The 23516-nt window shown below is 48.5% G+C and overlaps 1 protein-coding gene across 7 annotated transcripts in view; it reads left to right on the top strand.

Moving 5' to 3' along the window:
- LOC149367362 (receptor-type tyrosine-protein phosphatase mu-like) overlaps window positions 1-23516 on the top strand; it is a 264042-nt gene that overhangs the window by 100371 nt on the left and 140155 nt on the right. The window contains exon 1 of one of the 7 annotated variants that reach the window (XM_089555375.1): window positions 14893-14913. The exons of 5 other annotated variants lie outside the window; for them this stretch is intronic. Coding sequence is in view for 1 of the 2 variants with exons in the window: in XM_089555352.1 (XP_089411478.1) it covers window positions 22730-22812 (83 nt within the window). In the remaining variant the exon portion in view is untranslated. Of the gene's footprint in view, window positions 1-14892; window positions 14914-22398; window positions 22813-23516 lie in introns of those variants that run through there. One more of the 7 variants, XM_089555352.1, reaches the window with a different exon arrangement.

Raw genomic sequence — 23516 nt, 5'->3', positions numbered from 1 at the left:
TATCATCGGACAAGCGTCTGCATGATATTTGACCTTTTGACTGTGCATATTTTTTTTTCTCACCCACCGCCTCTATTACGCCCTGCGGGCCCTGAGGGTATTGTAATAGATAAATAAATAATGTCGCTAGGTGTCCCCTCGGTATTTTTTTTCTCACCATATTTTATAGTCAGTAACGGCTCGAGACTTTCCGCGAACTTTCACCTCCCTGAAACCGTTGCTAGCTGGACATAAAATGTGGCATTTAGAGCAATCATTTTCTTGCACTGAGCACCGTCCCAAGGGGGCGAGGCTGCATCAAGTAGCTCGTGCTTGTTGAACTGTCGGCTTGCTATATGGATAACTCTCCATAATAATCCCTCGTTTAATTTGAAGGTGCAAGCTTAGAAAGCCCCCACTATGAGCTTAAGCCTTTTTTAACGGCAAAGCTAACTTTCTTTCAATAAGCTTGCGAGGTTGTACAGCAACGCTGTCATTTTGTTCAAGAAACTAAATGCATTTTATTTTCTTGAAATAGTACAGCGCTACAGTTTAGCCGAATACATATTAATGCATTACAGGACGGGCGCTGATGCATCCATCTGTATTGTAGCGCTGTTTAATTTGATGGAAAGAAAATGCATCATCAAGTAGCCCCGCAACGTGTTTTATTATACCAGATACGAGCGTTTTTCAACCTGTATCTGAAGTGCAGCAGTTTTTTGCAAATAAACGAGTTACTTCATTATTCGCAACGAGTAAATGCCAGAAAGTATGTGCAATTTATCAGTAGCTGATTTTCCACGCATCCGCATTAAAGAATGCGGCGTAGACGCAGCGTAACGTGGGAGGTCGACTCCTCGCGGCGTGCATTGAGAGCTTCGCTCATTGCAGCGGTCATCGCGCTAACCGTCATAAAAAGCGACTGCATGCTTTTTAGTTTTCCTCACCGCGACGGCTCAGTGGTTAGGGCGCCCGGCTACTGAGCCGGAGGTCCTGGGTTCGAACCCGGCCACGGCGGCCGCGTTTCGATGGAGGCGGAACGCAAGAGGCGCCCGTGTGCTGTGCACTCTTAGAAAAAAGGTAGTAGTACTTACTAACTTTGGGGTAGTAACTGGTTTTCACATATGTTACCACCCTCTAAGTAACTCTAGTTAGTAACGGGAAGGTTAACAGCAGTTATTAACCATTTGAGTTAGTAACAGCTGCTACCCGAAGTAAGGGCGCGTTCACACTACACCAAAGTTCCGGCGAGCGAAGCGGATTCGCTTCGCTGGAAAAAAAGGGGCTGTTCTCATTACCCCACCCGCGACGGCGGATCCGACGCGGAACTGCGGCTGCTTCTCGCTTTTTCACGAAAGCAGCGAGACCTCATGGCAGTTTCTTTTCCGGTATCGGGAATTCGCGAACGAAGCGAGAGCGCGCGTGAGCCCTGCAGACAGTTCGCGCGCTTTTGTCGCTGGTTGTTCGGCTGCACACTGTCTTGCGCCGTTTTATCGCAGAATGGCGAGCATTTCAGAGGAGGAGGAGATTGTTTCGATTCTTCCCTGCAACTCTGTAATGGCTATGCTGGAAGAGTTGCGGAAGGCAGAAGAAAGACCAGCTTCGCGGCGGTAGCGGTGGTGGGTGCGCTCGTAAGAGCAATATAAAATTTCCACCACACCTGATAACCTGCGCGAGGCGCTGATCTACGGGTATCGCCTTACGTAATCTCGTGTCTTTTTTTCTGAATACGAGCACTAATACTGGAGATTTTATAAAAGAATGTTTATAGAAATGAAGTGTTGGCATTTATTTCATTAGTGCGCCTTTCGAGAATATGATCCCATGTATCTACGAAACGACATCTGTAGGCCCAAAGGAAAATTGAAAGTCCTTTGCTTGGTCCTTTCCTATAAGGTAATTAGGAGAATTTTTTATGACCTTTACCTCCCACGAGCAGGGACCAAGTTTCATCTCTAAACCTTCGAAGAACTGACTGTAATTGGTTTCCACATAACCGGCGTGGAACTATAAATCACATCTGTTCCGCTTAAAACCAACCAGTTCCACTAAACGAGATGAAAGGAAGCTGCCTGTTTCACATAAATTAAGCTGGTCCATCTAACATGAAGTTAAACTCAAATTTAGATGTGCGTATCACAGGACACGCGCGCGTTACTAAAATTGTGCACAATTGAATATTCATCACATGTCACTATCTCAATACAAACATGCATGCTAACTGCAGGGAATGAAAAGTTAATTACTCCATTGGTTAAAGACGTGGCACATAAGGAGGAGCTCTGGGAAAAGATCGGCAAAGAACTGGGAGTGAGCGGTACGTACAATTGCTTTTATATCTTGCTTCACGCCGATACACGCGAGAATCGTTTTTTTTTTCGGATGCCAGTGTAGTACGTTTCGCGTTATTCTTTTTTGGGTGCGCCTCCTAGCATCACATGATGTTTAAATAAAGGCATTTTGTATTTGTATTTTTGTACAGTTCAGATGTGGTAACTGGGCGCTCACATTTTCCTCGGTGTTATGAAGGTACACGCTCGTAAGCGCACAAAACCAAGCTGGTACAGGAATCAAACTGATTATTGAGAGGATCCCCCGGCGGAGCCACATCAAGATCCTTGGCTTCACTTTTCAACAATATTTGGGATTCGACTTTCGCGACACGAAATAAATCGCTAAAAATGCATCGCGCTCACGGTCCGCCCCAGAGCTTGTCACGCAACGCCCAGCGCTGCTGCCGTGATGATATACACTCCAAGATATTCGTACGAGCTGAACCTGCATGGGACAGGAGCTGGCAGTGGCACAAGCAAAGTAACGAAAGTACGTCGCGCGTGCTCGCACGAGCTGTGCGTGCATGCGATAGATGCAAACAGCGGCATAAGCAAAATAAGTGCGCCGGTTTTTCAGTGCGTAATGCATGCGTCGTACGATCGCGCGAGTCCGAATGCGTGGTATAAAAGCTAGCAGCGGCGCGAAAACAACCATCCTTCCCGTAGGCGCAAAAGTGGAAGACCACGCGAAACGTATACTGTATCCGCCAAAACGTATACTCTACTGGCACTCGAAAACAGAGCTCTCAACAGCGGCATGAGCATGCGTCGTACACGATCGCGCAAGGTCCGCATGCAAGGGATAAAAGTTCACAGCATAACGAGAACAACGCGAAACGTACTACACTGGCATCCGAAAAAAAAAAAAAAACGATTCTCGCGTGTATCGGCGTGAAGCAAGATATAAAAGCCATTGTACGTACCGCTCACTCCCAGTTCTTTGCCGATCTTTTCCCAGAGCTCCTCCTTATGTGACACGTCTTTAAAGTTCAGCTGCCGCTTGTCGTAAAGGATTGCGTGTTCCTTTATAGCGTCTAGTAGCATCTCCACCGAGAAAGCGCTAGCCCGGCCCGCTGCCATGCTTGCCGCCATGCTAGAATTTGTCCGGACATGACGTCAACGGCCCGTCGTCGCTTCCGCGGCGAAGGCGGAAAAATCGGTCCCGCACCGATCACCCTCTCCGCGCCGCTTTCCGCCTTCGTCGGCGTCAAAAGCGGCCGAATCTGGCCGAATCCGCTTCGCTCGCCGGAACTTTGGTGTAGTGTGAACGCGCCCTTAGTAACGGGAAGCTAGCAGTACTTACTAAGAAAATGAATATAAACTCGCATATGTTGCTAGATTCTTCGTGCGCTGTGCTGGCGTGGCTTGCCAAATTTACGCATACTTGCAAAATAAAAAAGCTTCGTAGTCGACTAATTCCCGAAACCAGACAGAGCTATCAGAGCGTGCTGGCTGTAAATCACACACACTTAGGTTTAGGCTTATCGCGCATTACATGTAAATAATTATGCGAGGTGATGGCATCAACAACCTGATCGTGCGCACACAAAGGTTCAGAATGCAAGAAAAGCACAATCATAAAAAGTCACACACTGCGCGTGCACAGGTAAATCTTTCTCAGTCCTATATACTCCGTAAATCTGACTCTCATTTACGGGCTAGGCTTGCCCCGCTGCGGTGGCTCAGTGGTTACGGCGCTCGGCTGCTGACCCGAGAGGTGCTGGTTTGATCCCGGCCGCGGCGGCCGAATTTCGATGGAGGCGAAATTCTAGAGGCCCGTGTGCTGTGCGATGTCAGTGCACGTTAAAGAACCCCAGGTGGTCGAAATTTCCGGAGCCCTCCACTACGGCGTCCCTCATAGCCTGAGTTGCCTTGGTACAGTGGTGAGCAGCCTTGCCTAGAGGGCTCGGGCGGTGCACTTCCTTGCAAACAAATCCAGATTTTGTGGCAGCCTCTAGGGTCCAGCTACAACGCTTGCACGGAAGTAGCGCCAGATAGCCTCGCAAACAAAGCAGGCACGAAAACTTTGCCCTGTAATGAGGGGCTGCTCTCTAATTTCGGTTTTTGTTACCAAGTGCGCACTGCTCAAGCGCTCTAGACAAGGCTGCTCACCACTGTACGTTAAACCCCAATAATTCAATCATTAACGGGCTAGTGGCTCTTAACGGTTGAACTAAGACACCAGCGTTAATTATGAAGTTGAGATTGTAGAAATAGTTAAGTCTACCTAACCATACGTCCCTGCAGAAATTTTAATTACAAAGCCAATTTATTGGCACGACAGTCTGTCAGTTATGTTCTTTGACTTTATTTTACGGTTAAACTCTTTTACTAACTATACATCGATGAGGGTAGTAAATAGCAGGTAAAAAGTAGTGAAATGATGTCACAGTTAGTAACTGCTGCACTTACTACCGTTTTACTGCCTTTTTACTAACTTTTTTTTAAGAGTGTGCGATATCAGTGCACGTTGAAGGGTGGTCGAAATTATTCCGGAACCCTCCACTACGGCACCTCTTTCCCTCGTATGACCCTTCCCTTACGGCGCTATTCATGTGTCCACCGAGATGCGAGGCAGATACTCGTAATTTCCTTTCCAAAAAATAATCAGTTTTTCAATTCTTTAAGGTTTCGTGATACCGCTTGTGAAATGAGGTGTCCATGTCACTGAAACCGTATTTAGGAAGCAGCTGTTGGTTACCAGTCCTTGTGTGCAGTTGCTGTTTTCAGGCTACGTTTCAAATATTAAAAGTTTGCATTTTGTCATTGCGCTCATTCTTCCGACTTCTTTACGTTTGTTACGCTTTGTCGGTGAATGCAGCGCTAAAGGCCGACCCTCAAGCAGCAAAACTGCGAATTACGGGGCTACTGCGCCCGGCTGCATTTCTGACGCGAGCGCGGCTCGAGAATTGGCTGTTCGCTCCGGATCTAGAGTGGTTCAATATTTTCGCCCGGCGTCCGCCGCTGGCCTGCGCGGCGGTGGACGTCAGCCAATCGGCGCGCAGAACTGGTTCTTGTCCCCGCCCTTTGCAGTGGCTGCCGGCGACGACCTGCGGTCTGATTCGAACACAATTTTGCAACTATTGTCAAAAGAAGCGTCTTTTTTGCCATCAGTCTTCACGTTTATGATAAAACATGGCCAAATTTACCGATTCCCTTAGTATGCTGAAAGCACTGCACTCTAGAAATGCTGCTGAACCCATGATAGGAAACATCACGCATAACATAGCTGAAATCACAAAACAGAACGTTAAATTCTGCTGGGTTCCCAGCCATGATGGAATTGTGGGTAACGAGAAAGTAGATACATGCGCAGCACAGGCACGATTTCGTCAAATAAAACAAATGAACATACTCCACATGGATTCTATGGAGGTAATGTGCACTAAACTCGGAAATATAAATGGTAGGCTGCATACGAAAAGCAGGCAAACGTCAATCTGTTTTCTGCAAAACCCATTTTGGGGCAGTGGAAATCATGTAGGCATCAAGAACGTTTTGCACAATTTATTTTATGTCGTCTACGCATTGGACACACCCACCTGACACACAGCTTCCTGCTAGCCAAGCAAGACAAACCTCTCTGTGAAATGTGTGGTGCTGAACTCAGAGTGAACCACATTTTAATTTCATGTATAAAACTAAGAAACCTAAGAAAAATATTTCACAGAATTTTACAAGGAAAGCATCCCGTTACAACCCATGTTACTTTTAGGTGATCGAGCACTGGTTGATTTCTCATGTATTTTTCAGTTTCTCAAAGAAGCCAGCGTTTTAAACAAACTCTAAGTGTAAAAAGCTTCACCTTTAGCAAAAACTCTAACCTTGTGTTTGGCGCTTCATAGCCTCAGTTGCTTTTGCATCATTAGAATCAACGTAACCAACTAACTATAGCCAAATTTTTGAGATCGAAATTAGCACGTCTTTGCAGCACCAGAGTTGTCGTCTGAAAAAGCTGCCGGTTCAAAGCGTAGCGTGGTGGCCTCCGAAGTGAATACAACTTCTTTCTGTCTTCAGCGTTTCAGGGACTATCTCATTGTGATGAAAATAGCGTTAACAACACTTACGATCATTCTTCTCACATTAGTTGTGACTCGGAAGCATTTCTGATATTTAAAAGCGAGTAAATACGCTCCGACAGTCTGCGTTGCCACGTCTGCTCGTAGCGTTACGTCTTTCGTGCATTACGTTTGGAAGTTTCGGATTGTTACAATTTGGTAGTTGTCTGTCGAAGCGGAAAATTCCTCAACTAGTTCGCATTTGCAGGAAGATTTTACATATATGGGCATGCCCTCTCCTTGTGACAGCCTCTTTGAGTAGTTGAGTGAGAAAAGCTCCAAATGAATAAAGTAGCTTTTTCGTGGACACCACGCTTCACTGAACATATGTATACAGCTATCAAAACATTCAGCCAGGTCATTGAGAAGGCTATGAATCATTTCATGATTGTGTTTCATTAAACTAAGGTGCAGGTGTAACACTGTGAAAAGATCATTTTGTCTACAGAGGTTTATAACTTATAACTACTTGAATAACTACTACTTGAAGGAAAAAGAATACGGTCACTGACCAAGTCAAGAAATTTTAGACGTTTCGGAACCTCGTACGGGTTCCTTGATCACTGAGCGGGACAGGAAGCGCCGCGACGTACAGGGTCTGTTCTGAAAGTAGGAGGACTGGTTTTTTCCTGGGCGAACGGGCGGACGAGAGGTGGTCTGCGCGTGCAGGATCGCTGAAGGGGGATATTGGGAATGCTCGGGAAAATCGGCAGTCGGCTCTCGGCCTTTGAGGAGAGGAGGTCGCTTGTACTGTGAACCCCTGTCGAAATGTCTCGTCACGCAGAATCATAGAGCGTTTACTGGATCAGCGATACGCGATGAAATTTTGAGTAAATCTTGGTAAAACGGGCAAAGAGACTCACGACGTGATTAAGGAGGCCTACGGTGACGCTTGCATGGGTAGATCAGGTGTTTTTTGAGTGGCACAAGCTGTTCCGAGAAGGTAAGGAAAAAGTGGAGGAAGACGACCGCTCCAGACGCCCTTCGACCAGCAAGAACAACGAAAATGTGTAGCGAGTGAAACATTTACTTAACAATGATCGTAGAATGAGTATCACAATGATTGCTGATGACTTGAGCATTACTCAAACCAAATTTTTTGAGACAGTGACAGAAAACTTATCCATGAGGAAAGCGTGCGCGAAGTTGGTGTCGGGAGTGTTGTCAGAGGAGGAAAAGGCCAACCGGCAGGATCCTCTTCATCATGTGAATGAGGACCCCGATTTTTTGCCCAGCACAAGGCGGCAACGCTGCCTCAGCCTCCCTACAGTCTCGACTTGGCCCTGCCAGACTTTTTTCGATTCCCGAGAATAAAATCGACGCTCAAGGGGAAACATCACGGATCGGTAGAGATGGTTCAACAGGCCGTGGCGAGGGAGCTAAACAGCATTCCGGTCCAGGCGTTCCTGGAGGCGTACGAAAACTGTAAAACTCATTGGCAGCAGCGTGTAGGTATGGAAGGGTGCTACCTTGAAAAATTGTAATCGTTTGTACTATTCTCTTGAATAAATTTTGTTTAAAAAAATGAGTCCTACTACTTTCAGAACAGACCATGTATATAAGCAACATGTGGCGTAGCGAGCGTGCGTAGATGGGTGGCATATTTCCTTGCATCCGGTTCATGGTAGCTGGTGTCGATTGGATGATTAGAGATTCCAGCAGCCGCCGAGATGACACGTTCCTTTCCTTCGCGACGACAGTGGCGTGGTCCCAGTCAATCGCGTGACCATGTTCTTGCACATGCTGTGCAATGGCGTTAGTCGCGTGATTATTATTTCTTGCGTCACCTTTGTGTTCATTGAGCCGTCTTGTGAACTTTCCCGTCTCACCAATGTACACCTGGGGGCAGTCAGCACATGGCATCTGGTATACGACGCCTGGAAACCCTCCAATCTGCGGTCTATCTTTCACGTTCACGAGCTGGTTGCGGAGCTTGCTGGTCGGGATGTGGACAATGCGCAGGTCGTATTTTGAAAATACACGCGATAGTGCCTCGCTGATTCCCCGTACGTAAGGAATGGCTGCACGTGCCTGGAACGTCTTGTCGCTCTGTGTTTCCGGCTTCGCCGCCGCGGTGGCTCAGCGGCTATGGTGCTCGGCTGCTGACCCGAAAGACGCGGGTTCGATCCCGGCCGCGGCGGCTGGAATTTCTTTGGAGGAGAAATTCTAGAGGCCCGTGTACTGTGCGATGTCAGTGCACGTTAAAGAACCCCAGGTGGTCGAAATTTCCGGAGCCCTCCACTACGGCGTCTCTCATAGCCTCAGTCGCTTTGGGACGTTAAACCCCATAAACTAAAAAAAACTAAAAAACTACTTTGTTTCCGGCTTCAATATCCGCTTCTGAATTTTGCAGATAAAGCGACTTGGATAGCCATTACAAGTCAGCTCACGGTGGACCGTCTTCAGTTCGTTTTTTAATGAATTGTCGTCTGAGCAGATGCGTACGGTACGTGCTTTTAAAGATGATACCACTGACGTCTTGTGGCCGTCCGGATGACTACACATAAAATTGAGGTAGCGACCTGTGTGCGTAGGCTTTCTATAGACAGAGAAGGGGAGGGCGCTCTCATCCCTGCGGACCAGTACACCCAAGAAAGGTAATGCGCCGTCTTTCTCAAGTTCCAGGGTGAACTGTATATGCGCATTCTGGGCATTTAGGCTGTCCAGGAAGCGTAATACGTCTTGCTTCTTCAAAATACAGAAGCAGTCGTCCACGTAGCGGTAGTAGACTTTCGGTGCAGGATTGAAGGTGGATAGTAACGTTTCTTCCAAGGCTTCCATTACTAAATTGGTCGTTGTAACGGATATCGACGCTCCCATTGCCGTGCCCCGTGTCTGCTGGTAGAAGCTGCCGCCGTAAGAAAAGTACGTGTTGCCAAGGCAAAATCTCAGAAGCTCGCAAAGTTCGGGGACGTCGAAGGGTGTGCGGCCAGGGAGACCAGTGTCAGCTTGCAGGGCTGTCTCGCACGTATCTACTGCCAAGTGCACTGGTACGCTAGTGAAAAGCGACGTGACGTCGAAGGAAACCAAGATGTCATCTTCACTCAGCCAGATACCATGCAGCTTGGAAACAAACGTGGACGAATTTCCGACGTGCGTCGGGGTTTTACCGGATAGAGGACTCAACACCTGGTGAAGATAGCCTGAGAGCCGATAGAGCGGCGACCTGGTGAAGTCGACAATAGGTCGAAGTGGTACACCAGGCTTGTGGACTTTGGGCAAACCGAATATTGCAGGAGCTGAGCCGTTTGTGCAGAGCAGCCGGTAATAAGCGTACCGGTCACTAGCGATACTACAATCGCGGCATTATAAATATGTAAAGCGCATACATATTCTCAGAAACAAACATATTCTGAGATGTACAAAACCAAACACAAATGCATTTAGTCCCCCAGCTCTGGACAGACAAGAAAAATGTTTATCAATAAGGCCGAAATATTATGTCTGAGTTTGATGTCATTGGGAATTTCATTCCATATCTGAGCACCATTGTACTCTAATAGCCTTTGACAGGAAGTGTTGTGACAAGGCGGTAGGTTAAATCTATTATTAGTGGCGGCTCTTCTTTGTCTCAGCGGCGATCTGAACATTGTTCTTAGCGTACTCATGCCTATGAATACCTCATGAGGCTTTTGCTTTGCCCCCTTTCAAAACCTGCAACAAAAAGAATTCGTGATGGATTTACCCTGTTTATCTTTTTTTTCTCCTGCGGCTGCGGAGTGCCCTGAAATTGCGCAGCACGCGGGCATCTTTGCGTTTTGCCCCCATCGAAATGCAGCCGCCGCGGTCGGGTTCGAACGCGGGTGTTCCGGCATGCTGCTTCCCAATGCGGCGGGCTGCGTAACCTCCCTAAGTCGGATAGGGGTGCAGCTGTAACCGGCCACCCTTCGGCTGGATGGCAGCGCAGTGCACGGCGCATGTGGGGCCAAGTATCCCTCGTCCAAGCATGTGTCACCTCAGAGAGCACCAGGCCAGGGTTAATCACGTACCAATTTGGTTAACCGGTGAGTGTTTGGCTGCGCAGGGAAATCAACTCCCGCACATTTCGCATTTGATGCGTGCGCTGAAATTACTTGGGCAGCGCTGAACTAGGTCGCCAAATTGAAATTTGAAAGTGTTTATTTGCTATCTTGACGGCGCGGTTGCTCAGTGATCACGGCGCTCGGCTGCTGACCCGAAAGACGCGGGTTCGATCCCGGCCGCGGCGGTCGAATTTCAATGGAGGCGAAATTCTAGAGGCCCGTGTACTCTTCGATATCAGTGCGCTAAAGAACCCCAGGTGGTCGAAATTTCCGGAGCCCTTCACTACGGCGTCCCTCATAGCCTGAGTCGCTTTGGGACGTTAAACCCCTTACGCCTAAGCCAACCAAATCATTCTGTTCCCAAAACGTAATTGTGCGCTAGCGGGGACCAGCGCGGCGTAATATTGTAAATATTGTAATATTGTATAAAGACCTATTTTTGGTGGAATAAAATCCAGTTCTGTCCAGCGTACGTGGTGTCTACTCTCCTTCTCTCTCTCTCTCTCTCTCTCTCTGTGTGTGTGAGAGAGAGAGAGAGAGAGATCTGCGCTGGAAACATGAGTCATGATTCTCGCTGCCACTTTGGCAGTGGTGGGTGCTTTGACAGGTGTTTCCTTTTGTACCTGCGCACTGTTTCATTTTGTTTTCCTTTTTGCTTTCCGGGAGTGCGCACTTGGCGCTCAAGGGCAAACAAAAACAGTCTTGCTGAACGTGACATTTCACCCGCTTCCTAAAACGCAGCTGTTGTAGAACATGCGCCAGCGATTGTGTCTCGTAAACACGCGGTGTAGCGGGGGAAAAGGTATAACTACCGCGTCGCATTTTCAGGCGCTCTTATTCGCGGCCCCTCGTACTGGCCTCGGATAAAATTGTAAACCTGAGATGCGCTTAGTTGCAGTTCTTGGAAGACTAACGCGAACGTAGTCCGGAAACTGCGGCGAGCCTAAAGTCTGACATGATGCCGAGTTTATTCCAACATCGCGATCGGAACATCACGTACGCCTTAGCCTACAGTGTATTACGCTGTGATATCGCTTGCTTTCACGTTTAAGGCGGTAGCCTTTAATGCCTCATCGTTGTAAGCAGGAGTTGTCGACGGAAATGTCACGCTTTTCAGTTGGTCGTGACGTCACACTGCGCGAATTTCAAACCATTCAACTAATTAAAGGGATTGTATAGTAATGCTCCAAGTAAAATAAATAAATAAAACCGATTACGAAATCGATCCTGTTGGGGAATCGAACCAGGGTCTCAGGAGTGCGAGACGAGCACGCTAGCCACTCCGCCATGCCAGCTTTTTTTTCTTTATTGCGTGGCTTTTGCAAAGAAAATTGGACAAAACAAACAATCAACAAAACACAATAAACACTATGTACATACGACTCGTGGTCAGCCAGCATGAATCTGGCTTCGTCTAATTAAAATTCAGGCAATGTACAGAGCGGCTCTAGTTTTGAGAGCCACTCCGGAGGGTCCGCAGCGGCCCTCTGAATGGCCAGAAACATGTCCATATTTTCGCGAAAGTAAATCCTGGCAGGTCTTGCGTCTCGGTCACAACGGTAGCCTGCCATTCTGGAGCGCCATATACAGTGGAGGCCTGTCAGCATTATTAAGTCGAAAGGCACCCCATCCTCATTTTCAACAGATAAGTACCGAATGCCGTACGGGTCTAGCGGAAATTCTTTCTTTAAGGTTCGCTGCAACACATCCCAAAAATAAACCCCTTCCCAACAGTGTAAAAAAACATGGTCTATTGTTTCCGGCTTCCTGCAAATCAAACAGTGATATCCCCAGGGTAAAAAGAATTCCTTTCCCTCTAAAAATTTTTAAACCGGTAAGGTTCCGGTGTGCAGCTTAAAAAAGAAGGTTTTTGTTCCTGGCGGCACCTGCATTTTTTAGTGGAGGCCCAGGCAGAGATGTTTTAAAGAGAGTGAAAAAAAAAACTCCGCCATGCCAACTCGATGGTTAGGAATGAACAAAGGCGCGTCTAGAGAATACGGTGTCTTCTTTCACTCCCTTCTTCCTCCCTTCCCTTGCGGCGAGGTTAAGGTGTCCACCGAGACAGATACGTTTCCTTTCCTCAAAATCCAATTCACCGACGAGCAAGGCATAGAGCCGGACGGGCGATGGCGTTCTGTAGACTCCTTGGCAGCGTTGCAAGACGCTTTCGCGTTCCACTCTTAGAGGCGCAGCTTAACATCTTATCCACACATCAGTGACACGAGCAGCAACACTGTGCTTGAGGCTTTCGATCAACCCACTTTAGGTCAACAAAGCGCCCCCCTGAATTTTTCCTTATGCCTGACTTTTCCCATCTCTCCCATGAAGCCGGTGTATTCGAATATATCCGGACGATTTTTGCACAGCATATGCTGTCGTTCGTGATCTCCCTCGTGGTCACTTTATACTGTCTAGAGTGCATACTAGTTATGGCGCACTTGAATATGCATTTTATTATGCAGTCATAGTAAGGGACCCGTTCCCTGCATCGAACATCAACAACTTGGAACGCATTCACCTGAAAGCAGCAAGGCTCATATTCAATATATATGGTCGTGTTCCTATCACTCAATTGGTTCCACAATGTGGCTTCCCGTCAACAAGTGCGAGACATCGCATATGTAGGTTAAAATTCTTTTTTCAGTTACTAACAGGACATTACAATATTAACACCTCTGGTATCTTATCTTTACTTTTTCGACAGGTTATAAAACAAGACAACGCCATGAGAGAGCTGTATTGTCCCTAAACTCAAGAATTAATTCTTTTAAGTACTCTTACTTCCCACGAACTACATTTGACTGGAATAACCTCAATAACGACGCAGTCACGCAGAAATCTTTAAAATCTTTTGAAGAGCACCTGAAATAATGTACTGATATTGTTTTGCCTTTTGTGTATGTGAAATTATGCACATGGGCCCACCCTGCTATGCTCTTTAACAAAGAGCGTAGTGTGTATAAATAAGATAATAATAATCTTTCTGTTCGAATCGCATCCATGAAGAAAAAAAATTCCATATTTCAGCAGCCAGCAAGATTTAAACAATCGGAGGCGCTAGGTTGGCAGCTTCGTTTCCCGAACCCTGGCCGCCACCACCGCAGGCTCCAAAGTAACACTTGCTGTTGAGATATTTGGTCTCCCATGATGTTTGAAGAACCGCAACACTACACTTTCTCCATCATTCTTCCCCCGGACTGCGAACGACTGGAACGCCCTTCCCCGAGAACTTGCTGCTATCACATGCCAATATTTCTTCCTCGAAAGAATCACGCGTGTACTTGCTCAGTGAAAATGTTATATTTATTTATTTATTTGAGAATACTGTTGCCCTCACTTGAGGGCCATAACAGGAGAGGTTTTTAGTTTAATTTTCGAAGAACAAAAACCTCAGGCACCGATAAGACACAAAAAACATAACCAAAACACGAATACGGGACCATCAGTGACAGAAAGAGAAACAAAAGCACCAACAAAGTACACGCGAATCACTTAACAAAGATGAGGGAAATCATAACAGCAGCATGATCAGTTGTCAATTCCCCCGTTGCCTGTGATATAATTCCAAAAGGCTCTCAAACTCTGACATTTTGAGCTGTGACAGTGCATTCCGCAAGACCATTCCACATATTAATACATCCGGGGAAAAAAAGAGTTTTTGAAAAACAGATAGGTGGGCTCTGTACGGCCGTATAGCGGCACTGTGGTTTAAACGCGCACTGTGTTTTAGAGGAGGGTGAATATATGTTTCTTATCATGCTGCTGTGCTGCTGTGATATTTGTATACCTTACTTGAACTTATCTGTCACTTATTCCGTTTTTCATTTCTGTGTGCCCCACCCCGTATGTAATACCCTCTAACGAGGGTCTTTAAGGCATTAAAGTGAAGTGAAGAAAAGGAGAACGAACGAGTGGCGCTTCCGTCCACGTTGTCCTTCTGCTTGTCTTCAAAGAGCAGACTGCAAGTTGTCTCCATCGTCGTCCATCTGTTCGTTGCACACCGCGGATCTTTGCGGATGCCGCTGAAGACAGGGCGAGTGATGTGGCGCGTCAAAATGGCGGGAGTCGCTGGGCGCCGAAGTGGGCGAAGTAAACAGAGCGCGCTGTCCAGCTAAACACGGAGGAAAGCGGCTCATGGCGGAGCCTCATGAAAGCAGCCAACCCTTATAAAAATGGTCTATAGACAGTCTATAGACTTCTTATTGACTCGGTTGACTTGCTGTACATATTGCTTATCGTCTATTCATAGTCTATAGACTGTCTGTAGACAGTAGTCTACTCAAAATGTATGGCCATAAATCTGTAGATTTTCTATAGACTGTCTATCGCATTTGTATTGCCTATAGACTGTTTTCTAAAATGTGTCTATAGACAATCTATCGAGTTTATATACACTCTATAGACTGTCTAAAACTTTTTTTGTAGGGGAAGGGTACCGTGGGCGCTGGCCAGCTGCAATAAGCGGGTGATGAAGGCGGTGGTATGTCCAGCAGTGGAGGGACCTGGCCAATAGCCGAGGTAACGTGGTTATACAGTGTGACATTGCTTGTGCTGATAATCGTATACAAAACGAATTTTCATCCGAAACATGGAAATGCGATCGGCGCTGCCTTGTATCATAGAGATGAAGCTGCAGTTGTAGAAAGATTACACAGTGATCTCCGCTAGAGGCACGCAGCACGAAGACAGCGTATTAAAGCGAAAGCGTTTCTTGGCTCATCAGTGGCGTTCGTCCGACAAGACAGATCCAGAGCCAATCCAACACTAGCCTCATAACATTCCATACGATGGCCAAACTGGCTAAACAGTCCATAACTATCGAAACATTTGCCAATTCATATACGGAGTTCATAATCCAATGCATTAAATCCGGAAAAGTCCACAATCCAATCCATAAGTTCATAATACAACAGAATCCAAAACAGGCGATAGCAAGCCAACACGAGGCACTGCTGATCCATAACCGAAACTGACTGACGACTTCTGGTCGGAGTGGTGACGTCATGTCCGCCCATCTTTACCCACCAGGCGGCGACAGCCGCCGTTGCGCCAGTCAGTGTTTTCGCATTGATGCACGTACGTATACTTACATACGGTGTCGTGAGCGCCTCGCTAAAGTTTTTTTTATCTCTGTGACTGTCAGTTTGACTGGAAGTCACCGGGTAGCAGCGGAACGCCAAAACTAGAGGTGCAACATAGCAGGCTTCTAGGACCGAACTGCTCGTGCACAGCTTGCGCCCCGGGCACGCGCCGCTCTATGTTATTCTCATCTTTGGCCGCATTGCGTAGCTGGCACCAAGGCTCCAGCTGGGAGCGGCGATCTGAGGGCCACATTGTTGACAATGCCATACGCATCGGAGAATCAGCTTCTACGACTGACGACGAAGAACAAACTAATGCCTCACATGAGTTGGTGGTATAGGTGCGGGGGTTATAACTTGTGAGCGGTGGCTGCCGATATCGGGCATGGAAGCAGGCTGTGCTGAACCCAGCGCTGTGTCGACCAGCCTTGGAGGCCGTATGTTTGAACTCCATGAACGACGCGAACAAACTGCGTCGCGGTGCTGCACGCGCACACTGCTCGCGAGAGCACGTTTTGCGGGCCCTGCTTTCTAAACAGGCGTTGAGTGCAAGTTCCTGTCTGTTATTTGAAAACTTGAAGTCGTATGCATTTGTTTCGGACGATTATGGTCATGTGATATTGGACAAGAGCGCAGGCCTTTGGGCTAGTCGGTGCATTGCAGTCTCGTACAAGCGCAAGAAACACGGAGAAAGACTTGGACAGCACGTGCACTTCCTCCCAACTGAGGATTTATTGACACACAAGCACATTAAATATGTGCTTAATACGATATGTGCTTAAATATAATATATGTGCTTAAATATAATATTGGACGTTCAGCCAGCCGAAGAGAAGGATACTTGATTCCATAATCGAAAACGTCATATATTCGCACACCCATCTTATTAAGGCATGCATGCTTGATGATAGAGAACTTTTTTTGTATCTACGAAGAGTGGACAGGCGGCAGGCTGACATTTGATCCGAATTCTATTGAATTTCGATTCTTTTTGTGCTTTTTCTTATATTTCTTTACGCGGTCTTTCTATATATAAACCATATAGGCAATACGGTTCCTATAGTTTAAGGCCATGAACTTTTAGCAGACTAATGTATACAAACAGCCTAGTCTATAACTATGAACACACAGTAGGAAAGATCTGTAGGAAGGCAATAGAGCCTATGCGAAGTCTTTGCACCATCCGTAGAAGGGTTGATTTCCCATGCCCTCCCTGTTACCGGAATCACAGAGATGGGCGGATTGCTATAATAGAATAGTATAATCGGACAAAAAACAAATGTCCCATAGCGGCCTAACTATCACCGTATGTCTAGGCGCGGCTCATTGTCCCCGCGCACACCTGCTCCAAAGATTACAAGTCTGTATTCGTATTTAAAGGCTTCATGAACGTTATCATGATGTCAGAGATAGGAGCTGTAGGTGCCTTCCTGCCCACGGCCGCTAGTGCCGCTGTTTATCAGCTGTGTTGTTTTGAAAAAAAGGGATCGGAAGCCGGATGGCGCGTGAGATCGCTGAGGCTGAACGGATTGCGTTAATGCGGGATGACTTTGCCAGCAACACCTCCGTGTCCCCGCTGCCGTATACCTCGGTGCCGTACCGTGTTAACGGTTTTCGATGTGGCCTGTGGTGGTGGGAGGCCTGGTAGTACGATTGTTATAAAGATCCGACTTTTTCTGTAACAGAGCGCTGTTGGAAGTTATCGCTGTGTCTGTTTTCGTTGCTTTCTTGTTTCTGTACATTTACAATACGGTCTTCAAGTACTGAATTTGTCTTGGGCAGCTCGAAGCAACATTAGCATAATTCTTTTTGCGCACACAAAGACGACACAATAAGACAAGGGAAACAGGACGGAGCGCTTCCCGGAGCTCCCGGAAAGTATTCACCACCCCAAGGGCCATAAGCCGGCTGTTTGAAGTAGTGATGGGGAGGTCAAGGGCACGTTTAATAATTTTTTAAAGGATGACCTCAAGGGCGTCCTCCTCTTGTTTCCGTAGGTGGAGATAAGGAGTCGAATATAGAATACGACTAGTTACGAAGGCGTTTGCCAGCCGCAAGGCATCCTTACTTCGCAAACCTCCGCGTTTGTTGGAAACCCGGCGGACCATGCGGCCCACCTGGTCCCCCACCTTACGGAGTTCGGCCAATGTAGTGTCTGGCCGTCTGTGTTTGTGAATGTAGAGTCCTAGTACCCGTATCTCGTCACTTTCGCGTATGGGACCACTCTCAAGAGAAAGAGAGATTTTAGTTGTGCACTTCTGTGAAGGGCGGAGGTGCAGAACTTCAGATTTTTGAGGGGAACATTGAAGGAAGGAAGGAAAAGGAAGGAAAAACTTTATTTTACTCTAGTCCTTTTTCCTGCGGTTTGGGAGCATCTTCAGAGACGTTTTCTCCTTGATTTTACCCCCAGGAGTCTTCTCTGTCGAAGTCGTCCGCCTCTAATCAGTGGTCGGTTGCCCTCAGTCCAGGGCTCCGCTGGCCACTGCCGCCCGTTGAGCTCGCTGTACCAGACCTTCTTGGTCTTCACAGCGGTCGCTGGACAGCAGAGTCTCCCACTGCTCCGCACTCGGGTTTTGTATTTTGGGGACCACGTCTATCTTTTGGCAGGCCCATGTGATGTGATAGAGAGTAGGTTTTCCGTCGCACCAGGGACATTTCTCCGCGTATATGGTAGGGTGCATTTTGTTTAGTATATGTAGGTTTGGGAAAGAGCCTGTTTGTAATTGTCTCCAAGTGACAGCTTCCTCTCTGCTGAGAGATTTGTGCGGTGGGGGATACCGCAATCTTCTGCCTCTGTAGTTTTGTAGTATGGCCGAGTAATCCCTGGGTGCTGGCGCGAGTTCCGCGGGCTCATCGGATGCTCGGAAAGTAATGTATCCTCGAGCTATCCTGTCGGCCTCTTGGTTCCCTGCCACCCCCGTGTGCCCCGGTACCCACACAATTTTGTGTGGGATCTTGTCGCTTTGTTCTTCCTGGTTTTTAATTCTGTCGCTCGCTGCGAGGAGTATACGGAGCGCGTGACGACCTATCCTGCCATTCATGTAATTTCGGCAGGCTGTTTGAGAGTCGGTGAGTATTGTTAGCGACCGCCCGGTTCTATAGCCCTCCGCCACCGCTAGAGCAACGGCTACTTCCTCGGACTGACCGCAGCGGCGGGCGTAGCGGTCTACTATCGTCGCCACTGTTTGAAGGCTGGTTTCGATGTCTCCTGTCCTGCCCTGTGTGGCCCATAGGGTGATGTTATCGGCGTACACAGCGTGCTGCACGCTGGCGACACCACCTAGCTGTGCCGACAAGTGCATCATGGCCAGATTGAAGAGCAGCGGGCAAAGTATACCACACCTTGGGGGTTCCCCGCGTGCCGAGTAGGAAGAACCATGCTATCTTGGATACGGATGTAGGGTTGACGATCCATTAAAAATTGGCATATGTATCGGAATGTGTTGAGGCCACAGTCGGTCTGGCTTAGGTTAGTGAGTATGATCTCGTTTGTTACATTATCAAATGCCCCTTTAAGATCCAAGGCGAGTACTACTCGGTCATTATGGGGACATCCGAGGGGGTCAAGGACTTCCCGATTGGGTTGCAGGAGGACATCCTGTGCGGATCTGTGTGGGCGAAATCCGAGCAGGGTGCTCGCAAAGATATGTTTGTGTTCAAGATATGCAGATAACCGATCCCGCACCATCGTCTCCATTAGTTTGCCCACAAAGGAGGTGAGAGAGATGGGGCGGAGGTTATCTGTGTCAACTGGTTTGCCTGCTTTAGGAATAAAAGTGACCAGAGCCGTTTACCGGTCGATTGGCAGGGGGATGTCGGAGCGCATTCTCTAATGATGCAACAAGCGGTGCCGACGCCACGCTGTCGCGTTCGTTCGTCGCACTCCTAGCTTGGAGCTGAATTTTTCTCCACCTAGGAGGTTGACGATGCTGTCGATGGGCGTGGACAGGAATGACTCGACCGTGCGATGTCTCGAACTGGTGGTCGAAAGTACTCCGCAGACTTGCGCACGGCACCTCTTTCTCTCTTCCTTCTCTCACTGCTCCTTTGTTTCTTCCCTCGTGGCGCTGTTGAGGTATCTCCTCCGAGTTGTGAGAGAGTTGCTGCTTTTTTCCTTTCCTCAAAAACCGCTTCTCAGGGGGCGTGAGGGGGCGAACCTACCGGCAACAGCGGCAGGAGCTGTTCAGCTGGGCGCGCTTCCTCCCCCTCCGGCGTCTGCTCGACGCTGTGCAGCGATATCGGGCCGACTTACGGTGCCTCCATGCTCCGCAGAAACAGCTGCCGGATCGGACTGCATCAGCTCGGCATCTAGCGCTACCAGACTTGACCCCCTAGCGTTAGGCTTATGCCTGCGTGCCGACGTGGGTAATTTGCTTTCACGCTAGCGGAGATGAAATGCCACCCTTCACACAACAGCGCATTTCGTCGTCTGCTCCTAGCATCGTGTTGGGTTTCGGGTCAACGTAAGTCCTATATCGCACTTGAAATGAGCCTCGTCTAAGGCGTATCTTTGAGACGCCTTTCGCTCTGGCTTGCATTTGCAGCGCGCAACGCTTTTTTCCCGTTAGCGTCTACTCCTGCTCAGCCCGCGACTGCGAACGACGCCCCCGTCCTTGAGCTCAGCGCCACTGGCGAGCAGGACTCGCCGCCTTGCAGAGCGTGGCATGGTGCCAGCCGCAAAGGCACTCTCCGAGAAGTGGCTACGGTTCGTGCCTGGACAAGTGCTGGCCGGCGACCGCGTGCGTAGTGGGCGCGCCGTGGCCGGAGCCCTTGCGGTCACCTACACGCCGCGGTGGTTCAGTGGTTATAGCGTTCGGCTGCCGACCCGAAAGACACCGGTCCCACCGCGGCGGTCGCATTTCGATGGCGGCGAAAAGCTAGAGGCCCCGTGTACCGTGTTCTTGGTCGAAATTTTCCGGAGCCCTTCACTATCATAGCCTGAGTCGCTTTGGGACGTTAAACCCCCATAACCCAAAACCTTACGGTCGGCTATGCCGTGTTCGTTTCTTCGATGGTAGTCGCGGGACAGAAACGACCCTTTTCTTCATTCACGTCTGCACGACGTTTGTAGCAGGAGGGACAATGAGGGCAGCAGCGGGAATTTGTTTGCGAGCAGGAAACGCATACCTTCCCCTCAACGTAGATCTTATTGTAGCACGAAAAAGGAACGCAGCGCAAAGGAAAGACAGATCAGGAAAGAACAGAACACAAATATCGCCTGTCCTGTCCTTTCTTTGCGTCGTCTTCGATTTTTGCGGTATGGTTTGCAACCAGCACCAACTCGTCACCCTTTCCTATCCTTAGTTGCCGCCCTCGAATACTCACTCTTCCGGCTGCGTCGTACAGTGCTTCCTTTGCATCTTGCAGCCACCTGTTGGTTTGTAAGATAAATTCGAAGGAAATGACACGCAGTCACCGGTGCGGCATGGGCCAGGACAGAACGTGGCCCCAGCTATCATATCCCTGGCTGCTCCGGACCGCATGGCTCATCGCCGTCGGATTCGTGCCTCTTCCTCCTTTCCCAGCGTTCCGCACCCCTAGCCCTAACTCCACTCTCCGTCCGCAAGCGTCCCCCTTCCCCATCTTGTTTATACATTTAAAGCTGCATACACACCGAACTGCCCTTCGTCACCTCTGGAACCAAGACGGCCCCGACACTTGAGGAGTTCCGAGGTTCAAAATTTTGTATCGAAGAGAATGTCTCCCTATGTACTTGGCTAAAAAAAAGCATGAGGTCGAAACTGTACGTATCAAACTCGAAAGCTATCACGGAATAGTTCGATATACCGATAATTGGATATAAAATAATCGCAACAGGTCTGCTGCCAAATTATAAGAGCTATAATCCTGTTCAGAGTACAGTATAAATAGAACAGTGTCATCAAAATTAAGCTGGAGTGAGCTCCCGCAACGTATGCGACTGAGAAGGGAGCGAAGCACGCCAACCGAGCTCCGCCGCTTGGCTTTAGTTACATTGGCTTCACTGCGTGAGAGTAGAACACCCTCAACTAGAACACCATCTTAGTAGAACACCCTCAACTTAGTAGTAGAACACCCTCAAGGACACCTCGCTTCACCAAGGTTGCCACGCGTTTTCACGGCGCTAGCCCAAGGCCGCGCAGGAAGAGTGATCGAAAGGCGTCGTGAGCAGAAGCTCCACTTTCAGGGGCGTGCCGCGCCCTTCCCTATTTGCAAGGACCGGAAAAATTTGACTTGCACATACTACGTGGCTTTTCGATGGCTTTGCACAGGATTTTTCAGGGGATGGTCCGTGTGTTCCATATAGCCACTAATTCGAGACATCAGGGTTCGACTGCATTTGCCAGGTGCTAAAGCAGTTTTGTTGTGAGGATTGAGAAAATGATTTTTAGCGCGGTGATTTGACGACCTAGGCGTTGGGGTTGCATGTTTAGCATGTTAATGACCGTAAGGAGGACATGTGATGGTCGCAACTTCACCAGCGCTGCGACGAGGAACAAAGACAGAGGAGGAAGGATAGGGACAAGCGCTACTAACAACTGAAAGTTTATTTGAGAAAAACACACAGGTTATACACTCTCAAATGACAACCCAAAGCGCCTGCGCTTCCCGCAAAAAAGCACACAAAAGACAGTCAGGAATCCAGATGCGAAATTTCACACTCATGGATGGATACAAAGGTGTTCTAACGCACGTGTCGCTGTTCTTGTGAATGTGCGTTAGCACACCTTCTGTATCCATCCATGAGTGTGAAATTTCGTGTCTGGATTCCTGACTTTCTTGTGTGTGCTTTTTTCGCGGGAAGCGCAGGCGCTTCGGGTTGTCATTTGAGAGTGTATAGCCTGTGTGTTTTTCTCAAATAAACTTTCATTGGTTAGTAGCGCTTGTCCCTGTCCATCCTTCTCTGTCTTTGTTCCTAGTCGCAGCGCTGGTGAAGTTGTGAAGATGTACCAACTAGCTCCGATCACGGTTTTGCTACAGTTTATTTGGTGGTCAGATCAGGTAAACCTGGGGCGCAGGTCCCAACGGCTGCCCGGCTTTTGCCTCGTAAACGTGGAATGCACGTGCTTCGCGTCTGCGAATCCTTGTTTACGCCGAGAGTGTCTGCTCCGTCGTGCTCTTGCGACACACGGGCGAGTACGTAGGCAGTCCTTTCCCTTTCCGAGGCGCGCTTCGAGGGGCGGCATGCCCCAAGGACGGAATCCCGGGGGCCGTTGCTTTCGCCGAAGGCTGGGCTGTGTCGCAATGCGCGGACGACGGACAGGGACGTGCGAATGCCGACGACCACGGAGCCCAATGCGGGGCTTGGCCGGGGCGAAACATGGCGACTCTCACTGGGTGGCTCACAACAACCACGGTAAGAGTGTAGAAGCAATTTCGGCCTCGAGCTCTGCTGCGTCCAGCTACGCTTCAAACTGCGCACGAAGGGCACGCGGGTCCGCATCACTTCGTTGAAGGCTTGTAGCAGAATAATCGTCGGCAAAAACAGTATGTCTTTACTTCCTGTATGAAGTTCCTAAAGGCACCTTGAAATGAGAAATAAGGAACAATATACTTCAATAAAACATGGTGCTGGGCTAGTTGGTTATTCATACTGGGTAGCAAGACAGCGCAAAAACGACAACCACAGGGGAGGACAAGACCTCCCCTGTCCTCCCCTGGGGTCGTCGTTTTTTGCGCTGTCTTCCTACCAAGTAGGAACAATATAACCAACCTCAAGAACAAAGCTCAACTAAGGAAAATAGAATAGGCCCATAAAACAAGACATGGCGAGGAATGGGTCGTGCCGACACCTTTTCATCAGTCCGTACACCCTTCCGTCTCTTCGTAATAGATGCGTTCTCATTAATTTAAAATCAAATGAAATCTCTACTCAGTGAACATGGTACAGTTCCCTAAGGGGCTTGCAAAAGAACATAGGCCTGCCAGGCAAGTGTCAGCCTCCAGCCCGCTGTCCCCATTTGGCACAGCACTCGCTATTAAGCGTGCAGAAAAAGAGAAAGCGGGGCCTAAATGCAGAAGCTATCCAAACCTGAATGCAAAATACCAAAGTGCAAAGTT

Source organism: Amblyomma mixtum, chromosome 1 (genome assembly GCF_055824585.1).
Source record: "Amblyomma mixtum isolate Tamu chromosome 1, ASM5582458v1, whole genome shotgun sequence".
Lineage (NCBI taxonomy): Eukaryota > Metazoa > Arthropoda > Arachnida > Ixodida > Ixodidae > Amblyomma > Amblyomma mixtum.
Note: the sequence above shows the minus strand (reverse complement) of the source record. Positions and strands in the feature narration are given on the sequence as shown.